The 18,024-nt window shown below is 42.9% G+C and overlaps 1 protein-coding gene across 1 annotated transcript in view; it reads left to right on the top strand.

Annotated features, from left to right (window-relative positions):
• slc7a5 (solute carrier family 7 member 5) overlaps positions 1-11,961 on the top strand; it is a 34,302-nt gene extending 22,341 nt beyond the window's left edge. The window contains exons 7-10 of the mRNA XM_079501982.1: positions 571-667; positions 1,617-1,766; positions 6,065-6,242; positions 7,038-11,961. Of these exons, the coding sequence (XP_079358108.1) occupies positions 571-667; positions 1,617-1,766; positions 6,065-6,242; positions 7,038-7,093 (481 nt within the window). The 3' untranslated portion in view covers positions 7,094-11,961. The remainder of the gene's footprint in view (positions 1-570; positions 668-1,616; positions 1,767-6,064; positions 6,243-7,037) is intronic.
• Positions 11,962-18,024: the final 6,063 nt, after the last annotated feature.

The following is an 18,024-nucleotide window of genomic DNA, read 5'->3' as shown; positions in this document are numbered from 1 at the left end:
CCCGGCCGGATGTAGCGCGTGGAAGGAACACGTTATTCCGCCCAGTTCCTTTCCCCTCCATCAGGCGCCCCGGCTGGCCAGGGGGAGGTAGTTTTAGACCAGGATTACTGCATGTTTTTGTGAGGGTACCTACCCTAGGGGACACGGGGAGAACATGCAAACTCCACACAGAAAGGCCCTTTTGCCAACCCCGCCTCGGGTATGGGCACTGAACTTTAGACCCGTTATTGACCTTATACCAACCTTGAAACGTACCTTAGTTACGTCACCATCAACAGCCAATAAGGGACCACCATTCTTACCTCGACATACATATCCAGCCGATCACCAAACGTACCTTTAGTGACGTCATCAAGATTGGTGATCCCTTATTGGCCGGTGGACAACACCGACATACATACCCAGCCGATCGCAGTACTTGCACGCACTGCTTGCGCAAGTAATTTTCCTCAAATAATTGTAATTAGACGATTATTACTATGTAATAATTGTGACAACCCTTCATGCATGTCTTCAAGTACGTGCTCTTTTGAAAAGGCTCCCTGTCCTTAATCCCTCTATCTCTGTCAGGTTGTTTTTCGTTGGCTCCAGAGAGGGTCACCTGCCCAGTCTGCTGTCGATGATCCACCCCACCCTGTGCACACCCCTCCCATCACTCATATTCACAGTATGTGTTCTTGTTTCCTGGTGTCTTTGTCTTCTTGACTTATTTTTTTATTCATTGCATCCATTATTACAAGTATGATTATTATTATTACATTGTTGTAACTTAAGTATTGTATTTTAGCACTGTCCCACCAACAGTTTGCTGAGGCATGAGTGAGTTAAAAGGAAGCAAGTTATGCAAGTCTGTATGTGCTGGAGGGTGCTCTGGTGGCGCAGGGGTAAACTAAAACTACCTGTCCACCACCACAGAGGCTAGGGGATCCAGTTAGCTTAAAGGGGCATTTCACAGCTGGAAGAAACTGCAGTCACTCAATGTTAATAGCATTTGTAGTACCCTATGGCCAGAAAAATGATGAAGTCTGTGTGTTTGACTGGGGTTGGACTGCATTGCTGAATTCCTACAATGCCCATAATGCTTTAGTGCACGTGGAGGTGTGACTTTGTAGTCCAGGAAGGAAGTGAGACCACATTTTCATGACAGGTTTTTTTTGGTCATGAACATGGCATCATGACTAATATATATATATATATATATATATATATATATATATATATATATATACACACACACACACACACACACACACACACACACACATATAAAAAAACATAAAACCCCAGGAAAGTGTTTTCTTGTGTCCTAAACATCATGCTCAGGTTGCAAACAGGGTGAAGTGGCCCTTTAAAGCAAACACATAAAGTCCATAGACTTGGCTGGCACATGACGTCATGTCTGAAAGCCAGACGTTGGAGGGGCTAGTGGCAACTAGCCACAACAGTCAACTACTACTGGTGTATATTTAAACATCTGAAGTTGAGAGCTTCGTTGTAAGAGTATCTGAGGGAGGAATAGAATGCCATTGATTTGATACACAGATCGATTTGATCACTAATGTCTTTCTCTTCATCTCTTTCATCCACATCTTCTATCTCTCTCTCCGTCTCTCCAGTGCCTTATGACATTGCTCTATGCCTTCTCCAATGACATCTTCTCCGTCATCAACTTCTTCAGCTTCTTCAACTGGCTCTGTATCGCCATGGCGATTGTCGGTATGATGTGGCTACGCTACAAGAAGCCTGAGCTGGAACGGCCAATCAAGGTGAGCCGGACTCCACAGATCAACCAATCAGAGGAGATAATGGAAAAGTGGAAATGTTGAAAATGTTGACATGATTGAGGTCCTGTTTCCTGTGTCATGAAAGAATCACACCCGTGTGAAGTGAAGGGCGCTCTTATCATCGTACAATCCTCTCATTGCGGCCAATCAGAATTTGCGTTCTCACCTTTGTCTTCAATGTTTGTGTTCACGCAATGTTTGTGTTTACACAAACGCTCAAAGCTGGCCATTCAATGATTGTGTTACGACAATTATAGTATTTACACAAACCCTCAAAGCTGGTATACTAGTATTGTTTAACGGTTAACATGAATTCTGTCTGAATACCCAGTGAATAATAACAGGTGCTGACCTTATAGGTGTAACGTGAAAGTGTGGAAAAGAGGCAGGTGTTTAAATGCTCACCATATCTATATAACGGCCCTGGGGGTTTTCCAACCTTTCTGTTACCGGGGACAGTTTGTTAATTCGTAATAATAATTAGTTTTTTTGACTTTTCTGCCTTTATTGATAGCCTCAAGCGAAGATCGACAGGAAAGAGGGAAAGAGAGAGAAGGGTAGAGACATGCAGCAAAGGCCGTCACGAACGAGACTCGAACACGTGACGAGCTGCCAGGCCAGAGCCTATATGTGGCATGCGCCTGGACCACTAGGTCACCGGGCGCTCCTCGTTAAATTGGGGGGCAGGTATAGTCGCGCATCAGGACTGCTATTTACAGTATATATTATATCACTACATAATGTTATATCATTGACCTATATGGTGCTATATCAACAAGGATAGGATGACTATATGAATGGTTATGTCTATATCAGAGATGAACAGGTAGAAAACCTTAGTTAAACATGCAGAGTGACTCGGTCATTACCTTACCTGCGTTACAACTTCTGATAGTTGTACTTGAATGTTGACATGATAAATAATAATCCTGTTGAGTGTTTTATTAGCATGAGCGTGGGAAATGTTCAGCTTGTAGTGCAAGACAGTGACGCCGCTTCTCAGCGCACATTGAAGTAGCCTTGCCGAGCCATGAGGCCCATAGGGCAGGAGCCTATCTCCTGTTTCTGTAGCGTGAGGCAGCTTGCTGTACAAGTACACCCCCTGGACATGACGCTAGTATGTCGCAGGGACTTACCCCCAATCCAACCCTTGATGCTGAGTGTCAAGCAGGGAGTCATTTGGTCCCATTTTTAGAGTCTTTGGTATGACCCGGCCGGGGGTTGAACCCCGACCTCCCAGTCTCAGGGCGGACACTCTAACCTCAAGGCCACTGAGCTGGTAGCGCACATTGAAAGGCACATTGCCTTTCAAGCGCACATTGAAAGGCTACGAATACGATAAAGACGCCAAGAATTTGTCAGTGATGTCACTTGTCATGTGACCGACTCACCTTTTCTCCGCTGTGTGTGTGTGTGTGTGTGTAAAACCCTGGTGGTGATGCAAGGTTAAAGACTTTGTGAGAAGACACAATATGCACTCCTCTGGATAACCCATAGCTTAAAAAATGTCTGCGCTTCAGAGGAACATGGTGGAAACTACTGGCTCTTATCATGAGAGTATGTCTGTCAGTAATATGTTTTGAAGTTTATTTTGTCATCTAATCCCTGACAGAAAAGGTTGCATAGATTATTTGTTTGGATTTTGTGTGTTGTGTGAATTTAATGAACAAAAGTTAATATTTCCACAAAATAATATTGGCTCCAAATATCTATCGTCCTCGTAGATTACTATTACTTATAATTGATATCATACCGGTTTACTCTTAACACCCCAATCGCCCAGGACGAAGTTCACCGTCCTTTCTATTAGTAACGCCCGACGCCCAAGACGAAGTTTTATCCAAAAGACGAAGTTTATTGATATGAAAACGGATCGCATCGCTCCACAGCCTAGGAGCACCTGTTGCGCAATCCTCGATGTTGCGCAACAGTGAGACGTCATCAAAGATGTTCCCCCCCCCTGTTTAGCCGACGAGAACGAAAATCTTAAAGCGTTAATAACTCTATCTCGATCTAAATCATCCCGTCTAATTCTAAGACAAGATCCTGTGTTAGACGGCCCTCCGCTGTCCAGTCGCTAGTCGCGATAGATTTAATCTTACCTCCCGTTGTTTGTTTGGCTACATTTAGCTGCTACAGCCACATCCGGCATAACATCCGGATAAAACATAAAAGTGCTCCGTTGCTATAAATCGATTGGGCGCTATAATTTAATGGATTAAATAATCCTGGGCAATTAGAGTGTTAATCAGTGCGTCGCTTCCAGAATTGTTTAATTTGAAAATGGGCTATTCTTGTCAACTATGCAGCATGGCACACAGAACTTACCGAAGCATGAATCTGGCTTTAGTCAAATGGAAGCTAGGTTGTGAAGTTGTGCGACGACCAACAAAGCACCATTCAGTGGAGATGAATGGAGAGATAAAAGTACAGGAGACAAGCTGGATGGTCGTCAGGCAGTGATGAGGACTGGAGGGCACCGGGGGGGGGGGGGGGGGGGGGGGGGGGGTGTGTGTGTGTGTGTGTGTGTGTGTGTGTGTGTGTGTGTGTGTGTGTGTGTGTGTGTGTGTGTGTGTGTGTGTGTGTGTGTGTGCGTGCAAGTAGAAAGGCAGACCAGTTTCCGCAGGCCTGCCTAACAACACAGAGAGCTATTGTGCATTTGTGACACTTTGAACTGTGTTTGTGTGTGCGTGCGTGCATGTGCGTGCGTGTATGTGTGTGCGCCCTACAGTAACGTGTCATCCTACGTTCGCTGGTTTGTGCGTACCTCCCCTTCCAACTCAAAGGAGAAACCCAATGACCACTCTTCCTGTTGGCATGGCGATGAGTGTTGATTAGGGATGGCCAGGCAGTGAAGTGAAAGAGGCCAGTTACTGGCCAGTCAGTCTACAATTCTGTCTGTCTGTCTGTCTGTCTGTCTGTCTGTCTGTCTGTGTCTGTGTGTACAGTGGAAGCACTGTAAGATTCTGTATTTTACTTTGTTACTCTTTCTCAGTCACTCGTCTCTGCTCTTGACCAGGTTTCAAGGGCCCAAAGAGGCCTACCACTACCAGTGGTCTTGCATGTTTAGCCCATCGAATATGACTCACGGCACATTTGACATTACTGTTGGCCATTTTCCAAAGCTTACAGTAGTTTCAAGCAAGCCAGCAGTACTGTTCATGCCAGTAGGCTACAGTGTGACATTTCCATATAACACTTAAAGGTTAATTCCGGATTTACCGGTTTCTTACAGTAATCTTACCGTAATTTACCGTAAACGAGTGGTAAGCAAAAGAAAAAAAACACTTTGTCATTATGAAAGACATTTTAAAGACCCAACGCGCGCTGTTGGAGCTGCGCTGCGCTCTGGATGTTGTTGTGTAATTTTTCACACCACTTTGTTATTGGAGATATTAACATCAGATGAAGGTTAAGAAAACGGTTAATCCGTAATTCTCCTTTAAACTCTAAGGCTTAAGGCTTTCTCAAAGTCACCTCACCGCGTACTGTGTTATTTGTTGCACAACGTTGTCATGCAAAACAAAGAGCCGATGCTTTGTGTAGATCACCTACTGTATTTTCTCTTTTTTCCTTTAAAAAAAAAAATCCATTCAGGACGGGGAACCCCTTTTGGTGTTTTAAGCATTATACTTTATACTATACATTATACTACATTATAGCGTTATACTTGCTAGCTGTTGAAAAATAGCAGATCTGCTATTTTTGAAAATTTGTGAAAATGTGGCGCAAATCTTTGAATATACTGTATATTCTTTCAGAGCGAACGTTTTTAACTAAAATCTTTGCTTCTGGGGGGGGGGGGGGGGGGGGGTCCCTGGAACAACATATTTTGAGATTGGGGTCCGGGGCCAATTAAATATAATTCTGGGGGTCCTTGACATGAAAATGTTAGAGAACCACTGATATAGAAACATGGGTTTTTCAGAGAACTGTCAGGATTTAGAAGTATTTTGTAGAATCGTCCTCAGGTCTAAATGGGTTAACCCATTTTGGGCGGGAACCCCTTTTTGTGTTTTAAACATTATGTTATAATTTAGCTATTGAAAAATAGCAGATCTACAAGCTCATAGCGCGCCACCGAGTGGCTTGTAGGTCTGCTATTTTTTTTAAATTGAGCACCACTAATACAGAAACATGTAAGAAAACTGTCAGAATTTAGAAGATTTTTTTTAATTTCGATGTCATGTCTAAATGGGTTAATGCCCAAAACGGGTATATCCGTCTGATCGACGGTTGCATGCACACCGTAGCGTCATCCTGCCATTTCCTCTGTCCAGGTGAACATCTTGTTGCCGATCAGTTTCGTGCTGGCCTGTTGCTTCCTCATCGTGGTGTCCATCTGGAAGACTCCGGTGGAGTGTGCCATCGGCTTCCTGATCATCGCCACGGGAGTTCCAGTCTATTTCTTTGGCGTCTGGTGGCAGAGCAAACCCAAGTGGCTCCTGAAGCTTATATGTGAGTATGCCCTGACCCACCACGTGTGTGTTTTTGTTTTTTCTACATTTTTCTACCCGGTGCCAATCGTACAGATCTACAGTACACTTGTAGATCTGCCATTTTCACTCCTTTCTTTTTTGGGTCTTGAGCTAAAACGTTTGGGGATCACTGGTCTACGGTGTGCAGACTTCAGAGACGAAATGTATTTATAATCGTCATGGGGGCCCGCCCCCCCGAATTGCGCGAACGGGCGCGGCGCGACCTGGTGCGGTACAAACGGGACGAACCGAGGCGAATATATATATATATTCAGGTCCAATTCCTCATGGGGGCCGAGATCCCGGGTCCAATTCCTCATGGGGGCCAAGGCCCCCTGGCCCCCACAGACTCTACGTCACTGGCAGACTTCATTAGGCTCTGTGTATACATTTTGTCCCGGGTTTCACAAAGGTGGCACGACATCCTTTTCCACCTTGCTTTCCCATGGCCATGCCAGAAACCACTATGTTGCAATGCTGGCAACACAGGTCAAGCCAAGCTAATTTAAAACTGAACGGGAAGCGAGTATGCCACCTCTGGGAAACCTACGACTGAACGTATACGTGTGTGTGTGCGCGTGTGTGTGTGTGTGTGCTGTTTAACTTGAAATGTTATTAGTTTAACCAGTAACAACTTGAACCCCAGCATCCGTATTCTGGGGGGAACATTTGCCCAAAAAATAACTCATGTCCAGTTTACTAAGTAAAGAGGCTTCAACTGGTGTGGGTGTGTGTGTGTGTGTGTGTGTGTGTGTGTGTCCTTCTCTTTCTATAGTTTCAACCACGGCGATGTTCCAGAAGGTGATGGAAGTGGTGCCTCAGGAGTCCTAAAAAGGCCACGCCTTATCACCGCCCGTGACCAATCAGATTGCACCATCAGTTACTGTACCCTTGGAGTCACTGCTGCCTGATGACCTCCCCCCCCCCTTCTCAAAACATGTGCACAGAGCGTGCGCGCACACGCACACACACACACACATTCTCAGTCTGATACCATGTATGGGATTGCCTGAACGAGAGTCATGCTGCTAGACTGTTTTACACACACACACACACACACACACACACACACACACACACACACACACACACACACTTAAGAGCGCAACATGATCTGACGCTACAAGCTACAGTGTCATCAACAATTTGGATCTTTATTGGTATTTTCCTTTTTTTATGTTTATCTTGTTGCGAGTTTACTACTTTTACTGTCACTAGCCCTGGCATCCAGTTGATAAGGAATGTTGTTTTGATTGTTTACTGACGTGTGTGTGTGTGTGTGTGTGTGTGTGTGTGCATGTGCGTGCGTGGCTCCCATGTCGTATAATTTAGTTATTTGTGCCTTAAATTGACCATATTTACATGGTGACCATTATACTCTTACGTCATACTTCGGGTGGGCGGGTGCTGGGTAAATGAGTATGATATAAGAGAAAATTGGCTGCTGTGGGAATTTGCTCAATGGCCAATGGACTTAGCGTTGTTTCTATCAGCCTTTCCAGTTTGTTTTAGTAGTGTCTAAGGTCTGATAACCTTGGTTTTTTACCAGCAAACGGCTGTATATGTCGAGCCTTCTGTCTGAAGTACCTTTTTTAGTGTCAGAGGATCTACTTTTTTACCGCATGGACCTTCTACATATTACTCAATATGTAACAATGATTAACAATGATTTCCAAATTCTATTTGAAGGGGTGAAAATATTTTTAATATTCCGGGCGCATATGAATTTCTCTTTACTTGACAATGTTTCGGCTGTCCAGCCTTTTTCAAGATCAGAGGATTTAATTAAAACAAGCAGTACGGACTTTATAAGCCATCAGATGGCTTCTAAAGTGCCATCTCATAACAGACTGGATGATGATTGCACCATCAGACAGGGTGGATCATTTCTAAACGTTTTGTTGTTGATATGACATACATTTCCCTTTTTGTTTAAATGTATTTGATTCCGAGCTGACCCTGGTTGTGCAATCATCATTGCATAATTTATTTTAAATGTTCTCAAATAAAGAGAATTGTTTTTTTACATCTTAGTTGTACACTGTGATTAGCGCCTCGTCAATATACCGTAGCGTGTGTCTATTTTATTTTTCATTGGATGCCAAATTCTGTTTACCAACTGCTGTTGTTGCCAAGGCAACATTAACGAACTTAAATATATTTATCTGGGGATCTCAGCATTTGAAGCATCCCCAGTTATTTTTTACTGCGAGACTATTTAGGCTCCGAGGTGTGCATGTAAACACACTCAACTGCTCAACTGGTCAAAGACCAACAATCCTATTTTGACCTTGGAACACTAGTCCTTCATTTTAGTTCCTTACAACATAGAACCTTTAGCACCTTACTGTGTATGTGTATGTGTGTGTGTGCGTGCGAGAGATGGAATGATAAAGTGACTGAGTGTGTCTGTCTCTCTGTCCTGCTGATATCTCTGCAAACCGGTAAACCCAACGCACTGGGTCTAAAACGTAAACTGAAGCTGACAGCTTACAGAGTCTTCGACTCAGTCAGGCCTGGTGGGAGGTGAGATTAGTCCTGAACTTTGCGCCAGTGCAGCGAAAGGGCGCTGATCAGGCATTCTCAAACACTGGACTGGCCTATATGATGTTTTGCCTCGGCTGGACTTCCGGTTACTTTATTTTGGAAACTTAGTATGTCTTTGAAATCTTTGTACTGTATATTTAGCAAACAAGTCCCTCCGGCGTATGATTGAGCCCCGTCGTTGTCATTCGTCATAAGCAAATTGTCAGTCAGACAGCCTTCAAACATACCCGATCACCTGTAGCCTTGTATGACTTCTTACCTCAGTAAACTGATCCAGTCATTTGAAACAGCTGGAAGGCATCCCATGCTGATTACTGTAAATCGTACAGTAGAGCATAAAACAAATCTTCCCAGTCACACCCCTTATGTCCTTATTGAAACGTATACATGACGACGAACCAATCGTAGTTCATTTTCTAAGTTCTCAAACAAGCTCTTCTTTGGCTTTGGCCTCAAGTCTCTTTGTTAACGAGGAGGATGTTTGTGTGGCAGTGCACGATACTTGCAGTATACCGATTCTTAGCTGTTCATTTGTTGTGTAATTCAGGGCCCGCATTCACATTATGGCTTAGAGGAGCAGTGGTGATGATGGGGATCTGACTTTTCAGTTTTAAGCTGTATCGAATGTCAGAGGAGAAACTGCTGCATGCAGTGTATATACAGTCACTATACAGTACAGTACACCCTTGTATAGGCTTTGATGTTTTGCGCAGGTGCCGATACATACAGTATATGGCCAAAAATGATGCTTTGGGGGACCCACACTGAGTGTCGGGTGGTTTTCTGCTGTGGTTTCTGTTTTCTTCGTTGAAAGGCCTCACTCAGACCTTTACTGCATTGCTGTATGCTTGTTGGATGAATGTTGTGTAGTGTCATGGCCGCCCCAATGCATTTCCAATGGAAGTCACATGGTTTGTAGTCCACATTTTGGACTACAAGCTGTTGTATGGCTTTCGGCTGTGTTTCGACTGCGCCCCTCCCCCTCATACAACACAAATGTTGTGTCAAACCATGTGACTCCCATTGGAAATGCATTGGGGCGGCCATGACACTACACAACATTCATCCAACAAGCATACAGCAATGCAGTAAAGGTCTGATTGAGGCCTAAGAGTTCTCGTGTGGCTGCAACAGTGAGATTAAATTAGCGTAAACAAGGGGCCCATGGCCATAAACATTTGAGATTCCTTCCGTGTTACGTGTTAGAATAGTGAGAGAGAAATGTATTGCAGGATGTTCTGAGAAATGGATCGTTTCTCACACAGTTTTATGTTAAGACAGAAGAACAGCACCCTTTGGGTAAAAAAAACACATTTTACTGTAGGTCAAAGATCTGTGTGTGCGTGTGTGTGTGTGTGTGTGTGTGTGTGTGTGTGTGTGTGTGCGTGTGTGTTTGTGAGTGTATGTTTTACTAGTGGATTATGGTTACATTTCTTTTTTCCCCTCCCTTTTCTTTTTATGGTGTAGTATTTTCATGTAAGTATATGTATGTACCATATATATATGCGAGGTGATGATTCCACTACCTATAAATTAACCCATGGTTAGGTTGTCGTCACTGCTGCTGTCCAGTCAGCTTGCCCTGATGAACTCTTGAGTATTCTGTGACCGTCCGCCAGGGATGCGTAGAGATCGAATCTAGTTGTCTAGTCTTGGACTAACAATCACAGTGAAAAGACAATCGCTGTTCACCTTATGTGTTTTTTGTTTTTTTTGTTTGTTTTTCCAGTTACTTTCTATGTTTGTTAGTTTTTTTTGTTTTATGTAGATTCACTGTGTCCTCATGATCTTGTGATTTGACATTGATGTGGTCTTGGGCAGCAGGGGAGTGGAAAGGTCGGTCAGACTGGGAATGGGCTGAGATATGAGATGCTATCAGAAGAGCACTTGGAACAGCATGCTCAGGGAGACAGACAGACAGAATGATAACCAGACATCACTGGTTCCCAAACTCTGGGTCGGGGGCCATTTGTGGGTTTCAGACACATTCTTATGGGTCCCTTGATTCTGTGTTTCCTACATTTATTTATTTATTATTATTTCTTAAAACATTCCCCACAAAATCATGAATTAAAAACAAAATTCTATGATTTTGGTTTTTAAAGTAATTTCATGAAGTTGTGTAAATGAATTGTGAAAAGTAAATAAAAATAATAATATACACGACATGACGAAATAAACGAAGAATCAACGGAATTCCATAAATTAGAAAAATGTTTCAATAAGTATAGTGAAAAAAGCCAGTCCGGATCTGCTATTTTCACTAGTTTGGGTCCTTGGCAAACGTCTAAATTTCTCTTTTTGGGTCTCGAGCTAAAAAGTTTGGGAACCACTTCTATAGAGTCCAGTGCTCTGTAGGCCAGGTGTAGCTAATATGTGCTGCGGTGTAAAGCTGTGCTTAATGGTACACCGCAGCTATGGCGGTGCCCTGGGCATCCCTCTGTGGATTCGTCTATAGATGCTTGTTGGGTGGGGGATTGTGTACAAATGTTTTCTTTTTGTACACTTAGATTTAAGGGGCTCTGTGTAATTTAAACGTTTTGAGAAACGGGGATAAATGAAGGCGGGCACAAAGGACAGGGAGAGAACCTAGAGAACAGTGGCAGAGCAGGTAGACAAGGACTTGAGATGAGGGGTACACTTTTAGTCATTACGGTTTCACAGTAAACATGCTTGGTTTTTTATTTGAACGAACACCGAGCGTCTTACCGCGTGCTTCGTTCCTTTCCGAAGTAGTTTTCCTCGCTGAGACAGAGAGGGAGGGAGGGTTACAAATAAAAACAACGATGTAGTGTTTGTTTATTAATTAACATTGACCGTGTCTTCTAAAATGGACCAAAACCGCATGTCACCGTGTATGTACATGGTGTATCGTGGTTGCCATAAAGACCATTTTGGCATTGTAACATAGTGACGCTGTGTGATGGCCATAGCAGCGGCGTTGGTCACAGAGGAGTGGTCAAGAATATGTACTAGCTAGCGGTAGAGCCATGCTAACACTCCAATCGTCGGAGGAAGAAAATCTTATTTGAATAGGAATGTAGAAAGTTTTATTTATTTATTTTTAGGACACCTTGTTGTTTTAATATTAGTCCTTTTTTACAGGGCATTTTGTGAAAAGTGCTTTTGAAATAAATCTTACGTTTTTTCCACTTTTATGTTCTGTTGTGTTTTATTTCAGTGCATTTATTTTCTGTCTTTATGGTGTGTAATGAACATTGTTACCAGCTGCTGTGTAAGCACAGCAGGTCAACGTTCTCTCTGCGGTGCTTTCACGCTGTAGTTGAGACCTATGTTTCTCATTGGCTGTACTGACAACCTATCATCCTGATTGGCTGCCTCGTCTCTAGGCAACCACACACTTTTTGCCTCTAGTCTAGCCGACCTCTCAGCCATGGGATATAAGGCAGCAGTTGGTAATTACTTGCGCAAGCAGAGCACGCAAGTAATAGTTTTCGTTTTCGTATGTCGCCGTTTGATGTGTAATTGTGACGTAATGACTACTTGTGCTTGATATGGCAGTGGTGTCAGATTACATACATGTATACATATGGGGATTACCTTTAATCCTCCCGACACTAAAACATATCGTCATTACGTCACCATCGAAAACCAATTACACCCTGGCATTGGGTCCTTTAATCCACATCTTTATTACATCATCATTGAGAGCTAGTTGTACCAGTTATACCCTGACGTCATATGCTGCTATGATACATACGCATCAAACGGGGCATACGCAAAGTAACCACAGTATACCGCTAATCAACTTACAAATTACATATACATAAGGCATTTCCTTTAATCCACCCGACACTGATCGACATATACGTCACCATCGAAAGCCGTCACTCATCCGTATTAATTACAACATTACGTAATTGATTGTTGTTAATTACGTAACGAAAGAATGAATTTGAAATGCTTAAATAGAATTACCTTCATGTTCCTGCATGTTCTTCAACAGTTCTTCAACAGAAGAACATGAAGGTAATTCATGTTCTTCTTTCACAGAGAAGCTGAGATTTGACAGTTTGTAGCGGTCGACAGTACTTGCGCGCTCTGCTTGCGCACTAGTAGTGCAACAAGCAAGTAGGCACTCAACAGAGTGCAGTTCTAGTTAATTGATGTCATCAATTCATGTTAGAATATGTGACATAAAAAAGGCAGACAGACATAAAAAAGGCCTCCTTCGGCTCTGGGGCGAGGGGAGGCGACATGGAGGCAAGCTTTCCCGAGATTCCTTGCGAAGCAAAGCGGAACTTGCTTTGGCAATGTAAATGTTTGTTTCCTCATGCCAATAGAGCGTCGCAGTCCCGCCCCCTTTCATGACGACGAGCAGCCCTGAAGAGCATTTCCCATTCATTTTTCCCATAGACGTTTCAAAAAGTATTTATTTAAAGACCTCGGACAAAGCCAACTCGGATGGTGACAAATCATGAGAATAAACACAATTTTTTGGGCCGAACAAATAGAAAAACAACAAAAGGTGTTGAAGGAGCATTAATTAATTCCACATATGCTGCTATATATAACAACTTGAATGTAACAACTTGAATGTACAAAAGCAGTTTGAGTCTATGCATTAAATGTGAATGAAACTAATTATTTTGTCTCGCATAGTATATTTTTTGATATAAACCAATAATTTGATGGTTCCCTATGGCCTATGGAGACACACATGGCTCCATTTTCGTCACCGCTAAACCCCTTATCCCTAAACTTCTTTGCCTTTTTTGCTATTTTGCTAAACATTTTTGAATAGTTAAAATGGCCAGTCTACAAGCTCACAACGTGTCAATGTAGATTGGCTAGTTGAACTATTTCAAAATAGTAAAAAAGGCAAAGAAGTTTAGGGATAAGGGGTTTAGCGGTGACGAAAATGGAGCCCACAGTCTCCTTTGTGTCTCCATTGACCATATGCACTCCGCGGCCATCTTGCCAGCAAGGTGGTAACTAGCTGCAATTTCCCATTGATAGCCCATACATCCAAATAGAAAAGTCCCATCTGATAGTATTAAATGACATCAAACTCACCAACATTGCAGCTGTATGAAAAGCTTGAATTATCCTCTTACTATCTGCAAAGTGTTTGTTTCATTAAAATCCACCGTAGATATGTTATGAGCTACTTCCTGTGTCCTGTCAAGAAATTCCTTGCGGGTGTTTTTTTTTTGCACATCTTTGCTGCCTATGATATAATGTGCCTGTATGCTGCTGCGGTAACAGGTTAGCAGAGGAGAATGTCAGGAAAGAGTGTCAGTTCACTGCACAAAGTGCACAAAATACTTTGGCGTATAGTCAGTGAAATAGTTGAAATGTTCTGTACCAGCTATAGTGCAGCCTTGCTTGGCCCCTTTGCTCTCTAGATTTTGGTCCATATCGAAGTGTGTGTGTGTGTGTGTGTGTGTGTGTGTGTGTGTGTGTGTGTGTGTGTGTGTGTGTGTGTGTGTGTGTGTGTGTGTGTGTGTGTGTGTGTGTGTGTGTGTGTGTGTGTGTGTGTGTGTGTGTGTGTGTGTGTGTGTGTGTGTGTGTGTGTGTGTGTGTGTGTGTGTGTGTGTGTGTGTGTGTGTGTGTGTAAGCAAGCAGCAGCAGGGGTGCAGCTAGAAATCGTGCGCCCCCTGACACCTGGGTTCCAAGGCCTCTTGATGACATTAGTTAAAAGTGACACCATAAAAAATCTCTGGCATTTTCCAGCTAGGGCCCCTGTCCATCTCTGGGCCCCCTGGTCAGGAGAAAGAAAATAAAGATGGTGTCAAACCTCTTCGTTTTGAACTCTGCAGTGTTTCTGAGGCATTCGTTTTATAATACTCTGCATTCACATCATCACATGGTCTTTTCACACACCTCCTCAGTGCCTCGTGGGAACAAAGGCTGGAGAATGCATTCCTGACACCAAGACATTTCAGTAGGAAATGACCCATACTCAACTACATACTAGCATAAAACTTTAGGGTACTCAAAATGTCCGGGTTCACAATGGGGCTCTATATGGGCTGACAAGTAGACTATACCTTTATGATATAGGACAGACAAATAGGCTGACAAGAAATGGCGAGAGAGAGATGGGGAGAGTGACATACAGCAAAGGCTCGGCACTCGATCCGGTGATGCGGTGATCTACAAGCTCGTAGAGCTTGTAGATCTGCTATTTTTGAAAAATCATGAATGGTGGCGCAAATCTTTGAATATATATTCTTTCAGAGCGAACGCTTTTAACTCAAATCTTTGCTTCTGGGGGTTCCCGGGAACAACATATTTTCAGATGGGGGGGTCGGCGGCCAATTACATATATATTTGGGGGTCCTTGACATGAAAATGTTTGAGAATCACTGACATAGACACATTTTCAGAAAACTGTCAGGATTTAGAAGGCATTTGTAGAATCGTCCTCAAAACCTTTTGTCAGCCTTCTGATTGGTCCCTGACTGACTAACCAGCAGGCTCTTTCTGTCTTGTTCCGCCCTGGTTCCGCCTTGTTTATGTTGAATTAGCTAAAACATCATTTTTGGAAAAAACTAAAAACAAACATGATATGCCCAGTCACCATGCTGCACCATGTGTTCCTTTTTATTGACACCACGTTTAAAATAAGAATTGAATATCAATATGAGGCAACTGAAAAACATGTTATTTCAATGGTAGTGGATGGAGAGAAAGGATCTTTGTCCAACCACGAAACGGCAACCAATGGGTGCGAAGAGGGGCACAACCACGGGCGGGACTTGAAGACTTGAAGGGTGAATTCTGCCATAACCGTCCTAAATGTCTCCACAAGAGCCTGTGGTGGAACAGATGGTCTGCAGACTCATTAAGGTTCATTAAGTCCTCCTTGTCCAATACACAAACAGCGTTTCTAGCTAATGACTCGGGTGTTATTAAGCGTGCTTTACTACGAAAGGGTGTTTAGGGAATTGGAAGCGTGGAATCTCAGTCTACATGCAGCCTGTTGTCGGAGGTTGCTGTCACATTTCACAGTTAGGCCTTAGCTGACCTGGGGTTTCCTAACCTGCACCGCTGAGGACATTTTTTTACCAGCGCTGGAAAAAGTACTCAAATTTTTTACTTAAGTAAAAGTGTCAATACTGCATTATATAGAAATACTGAAAGTCCGGAGTACCAAAAGTAAAAGTACTCAAATTTTAAAAATGAAAATAACAGATCTAAGCTCACAAATATGAGTCACATTGCGAGTCGTGAGTCGTGAGTCAAATGGCCAAAATGAAGTGGTTAATGTAATGTTTCGTAATAATAATCAAAATCTACAAAGTAATAAAGTTTTCCAATAAATGTAGTGGAGGTAATAGTATATACAATAATTAGGTATATGTCCTTTAAGCATTTTCTTGATTAGACTGATGGAGGCAGTGGATTTTATTTTGGGGGGATTCTGATCATTCAAAAGCAGGCTGAGATGGAAAACTGAGAAACCAGGAGTATACGGTAGGCTAATCATAGACTGATAGGGATTTATTAATCAGGGGTAATCTGAGTATCCCAGTGGTTTTCACCAGGTCCCGCATTACAAGCGGGAGGAGAGGGTAATTCTTTTGAAGAGCAGTTTAGTTTAGTTTAGTTTAGTTTAGTTTAGTTAGGAAGAAGCTGTGCCTTTTTCTTGTCATTTTACTCATGATGTGACTCAAAGGCTTTTCATTCTTGTCATAGTGAGCAGCACATTGTAAAGCACTTTAAGCAGCATATTTTGTATGAAAGATGTTATACAAATATCATTATTATTATTATTGTTGTTGTTGATGTCATCGTACCGTTTCCTATCACAACATAACTCTTACCTGTGGAAATAAATGTGGGAAAAAATGAACCAAAGAGCTAGTAATTTGTCCCAGGATGAACTTGCCTGCTTTTGTATTTCTTCTCCAAAACACCTTTTGTTTTGTGGCTTTCGCCTTTATTTTATATTTTCTATGGAGGGACAGACAGTAGGCTGACAGGAAATGGGGAGAGAGATTGGGGGGGTGACATGCAGTAAAGGCCGTCTGGATCGGGAGTCGAACCCGCGGCACACTGCCAGACTGGATTACCAGCCAAGGTGCCTGGACCACTGAGCCACGGCCCAGGCCACCAAGACACCTCTTTACGACCACTAAAAATAAATCTATAAATGGGTCTAACAATGACCTGATGAAAGGATAATGTCTCTTGTAACAACCTTCAGCTGCAGGCTAATTGGACAGACACATCACAGCCAACACAATGCTGGGTGACTCACCATGACAAGGCGATGACCACCCATAGATTTAGTATTTTTCTTTTTGCGATCATATGCAAGGAAATTTGTGTACGAGAACCCTAAGGAAATCTCATTTGAACAATTCAGCCAGTGTCTATAGGGGCCCTAAATGCCAATGTTTTCTATTTATAGAAAGATTCTTGGAATGAATGTGACGATCAGTGACAATGTGACATGTTTTCCTCTTGGGGCACAGCTAGAGAAGCAGTTTAACCATGTGATTGTAGACAGTGAATCTAAATCAGCACTCCATTCCCAAGGAAAGTTCTAACCAAGTGCTTGATCTACAAAATCAAATGTGACTAAATTGTTACAGTTGTCTCTCTATCCTATATTAAAATTGGCTAATGGAGGCCCGGGCCGGCCTAGTGGTCCGGGCACCTATAGGCTGCTAATCCAGCCTCACAGTGTGTTTTCGCGGGTTCGACTCCCGATCCCGACGACCTTTGCTGCGTGTCACTCCCCATATCTCTCGCCACCCATTTCCCGTGAGATTACTGTACACTTTCAATTAAAGGCAGAAAAAGACCCAAAAATACCTTTGAAAAAATTATAACAATGGGAGCGTGGGCCGGCTGGCGGGCGGACCACAGCCACGTCACTCGGTGGAAAGTAACTAAGTACATTTACTCAAGTACTGTACAACACTAGGGGTCAGGTTAGGCCACTGCATCAGTGAAACAGATGTCATTCATTACACTAAAGACCAGAGGATTTTCCCTGGAGAGTCCTAGCATAAAGCAAAGCCATGTCAACACAATCAAACTAGGATTATAGCTAGCGACTGCAACTTGTTTTAACCACTGAAAACCGTCTATACTTAGTCAAATGCACCTGAGTTGCAACTGTACTTGTGTGCTCTTTTTTCCACTTCTAAATCTCCTCACCAAAAATAGCCGAGCATCTACAAGCTCACAATTCCATTGTAAGTCTGCTATTTTTGGCAAAATGTTCTCCCCGGAAT

This window comes from Electrona antarctica, assembly GCF_951216825.1.
Source record: "Electrona antarctica genome assembly, chromosome: 5".
NCBI lineage: Eukaryota > Metazoa > Chordata > Actinopteri > Myctophiformes > Myctophidae > Electrona > Electrona antarctica.
Note: the sequence above shows the minus strand (reverse complement) of the source record. Positions and strands in the feature narration are given on the sequence as shown.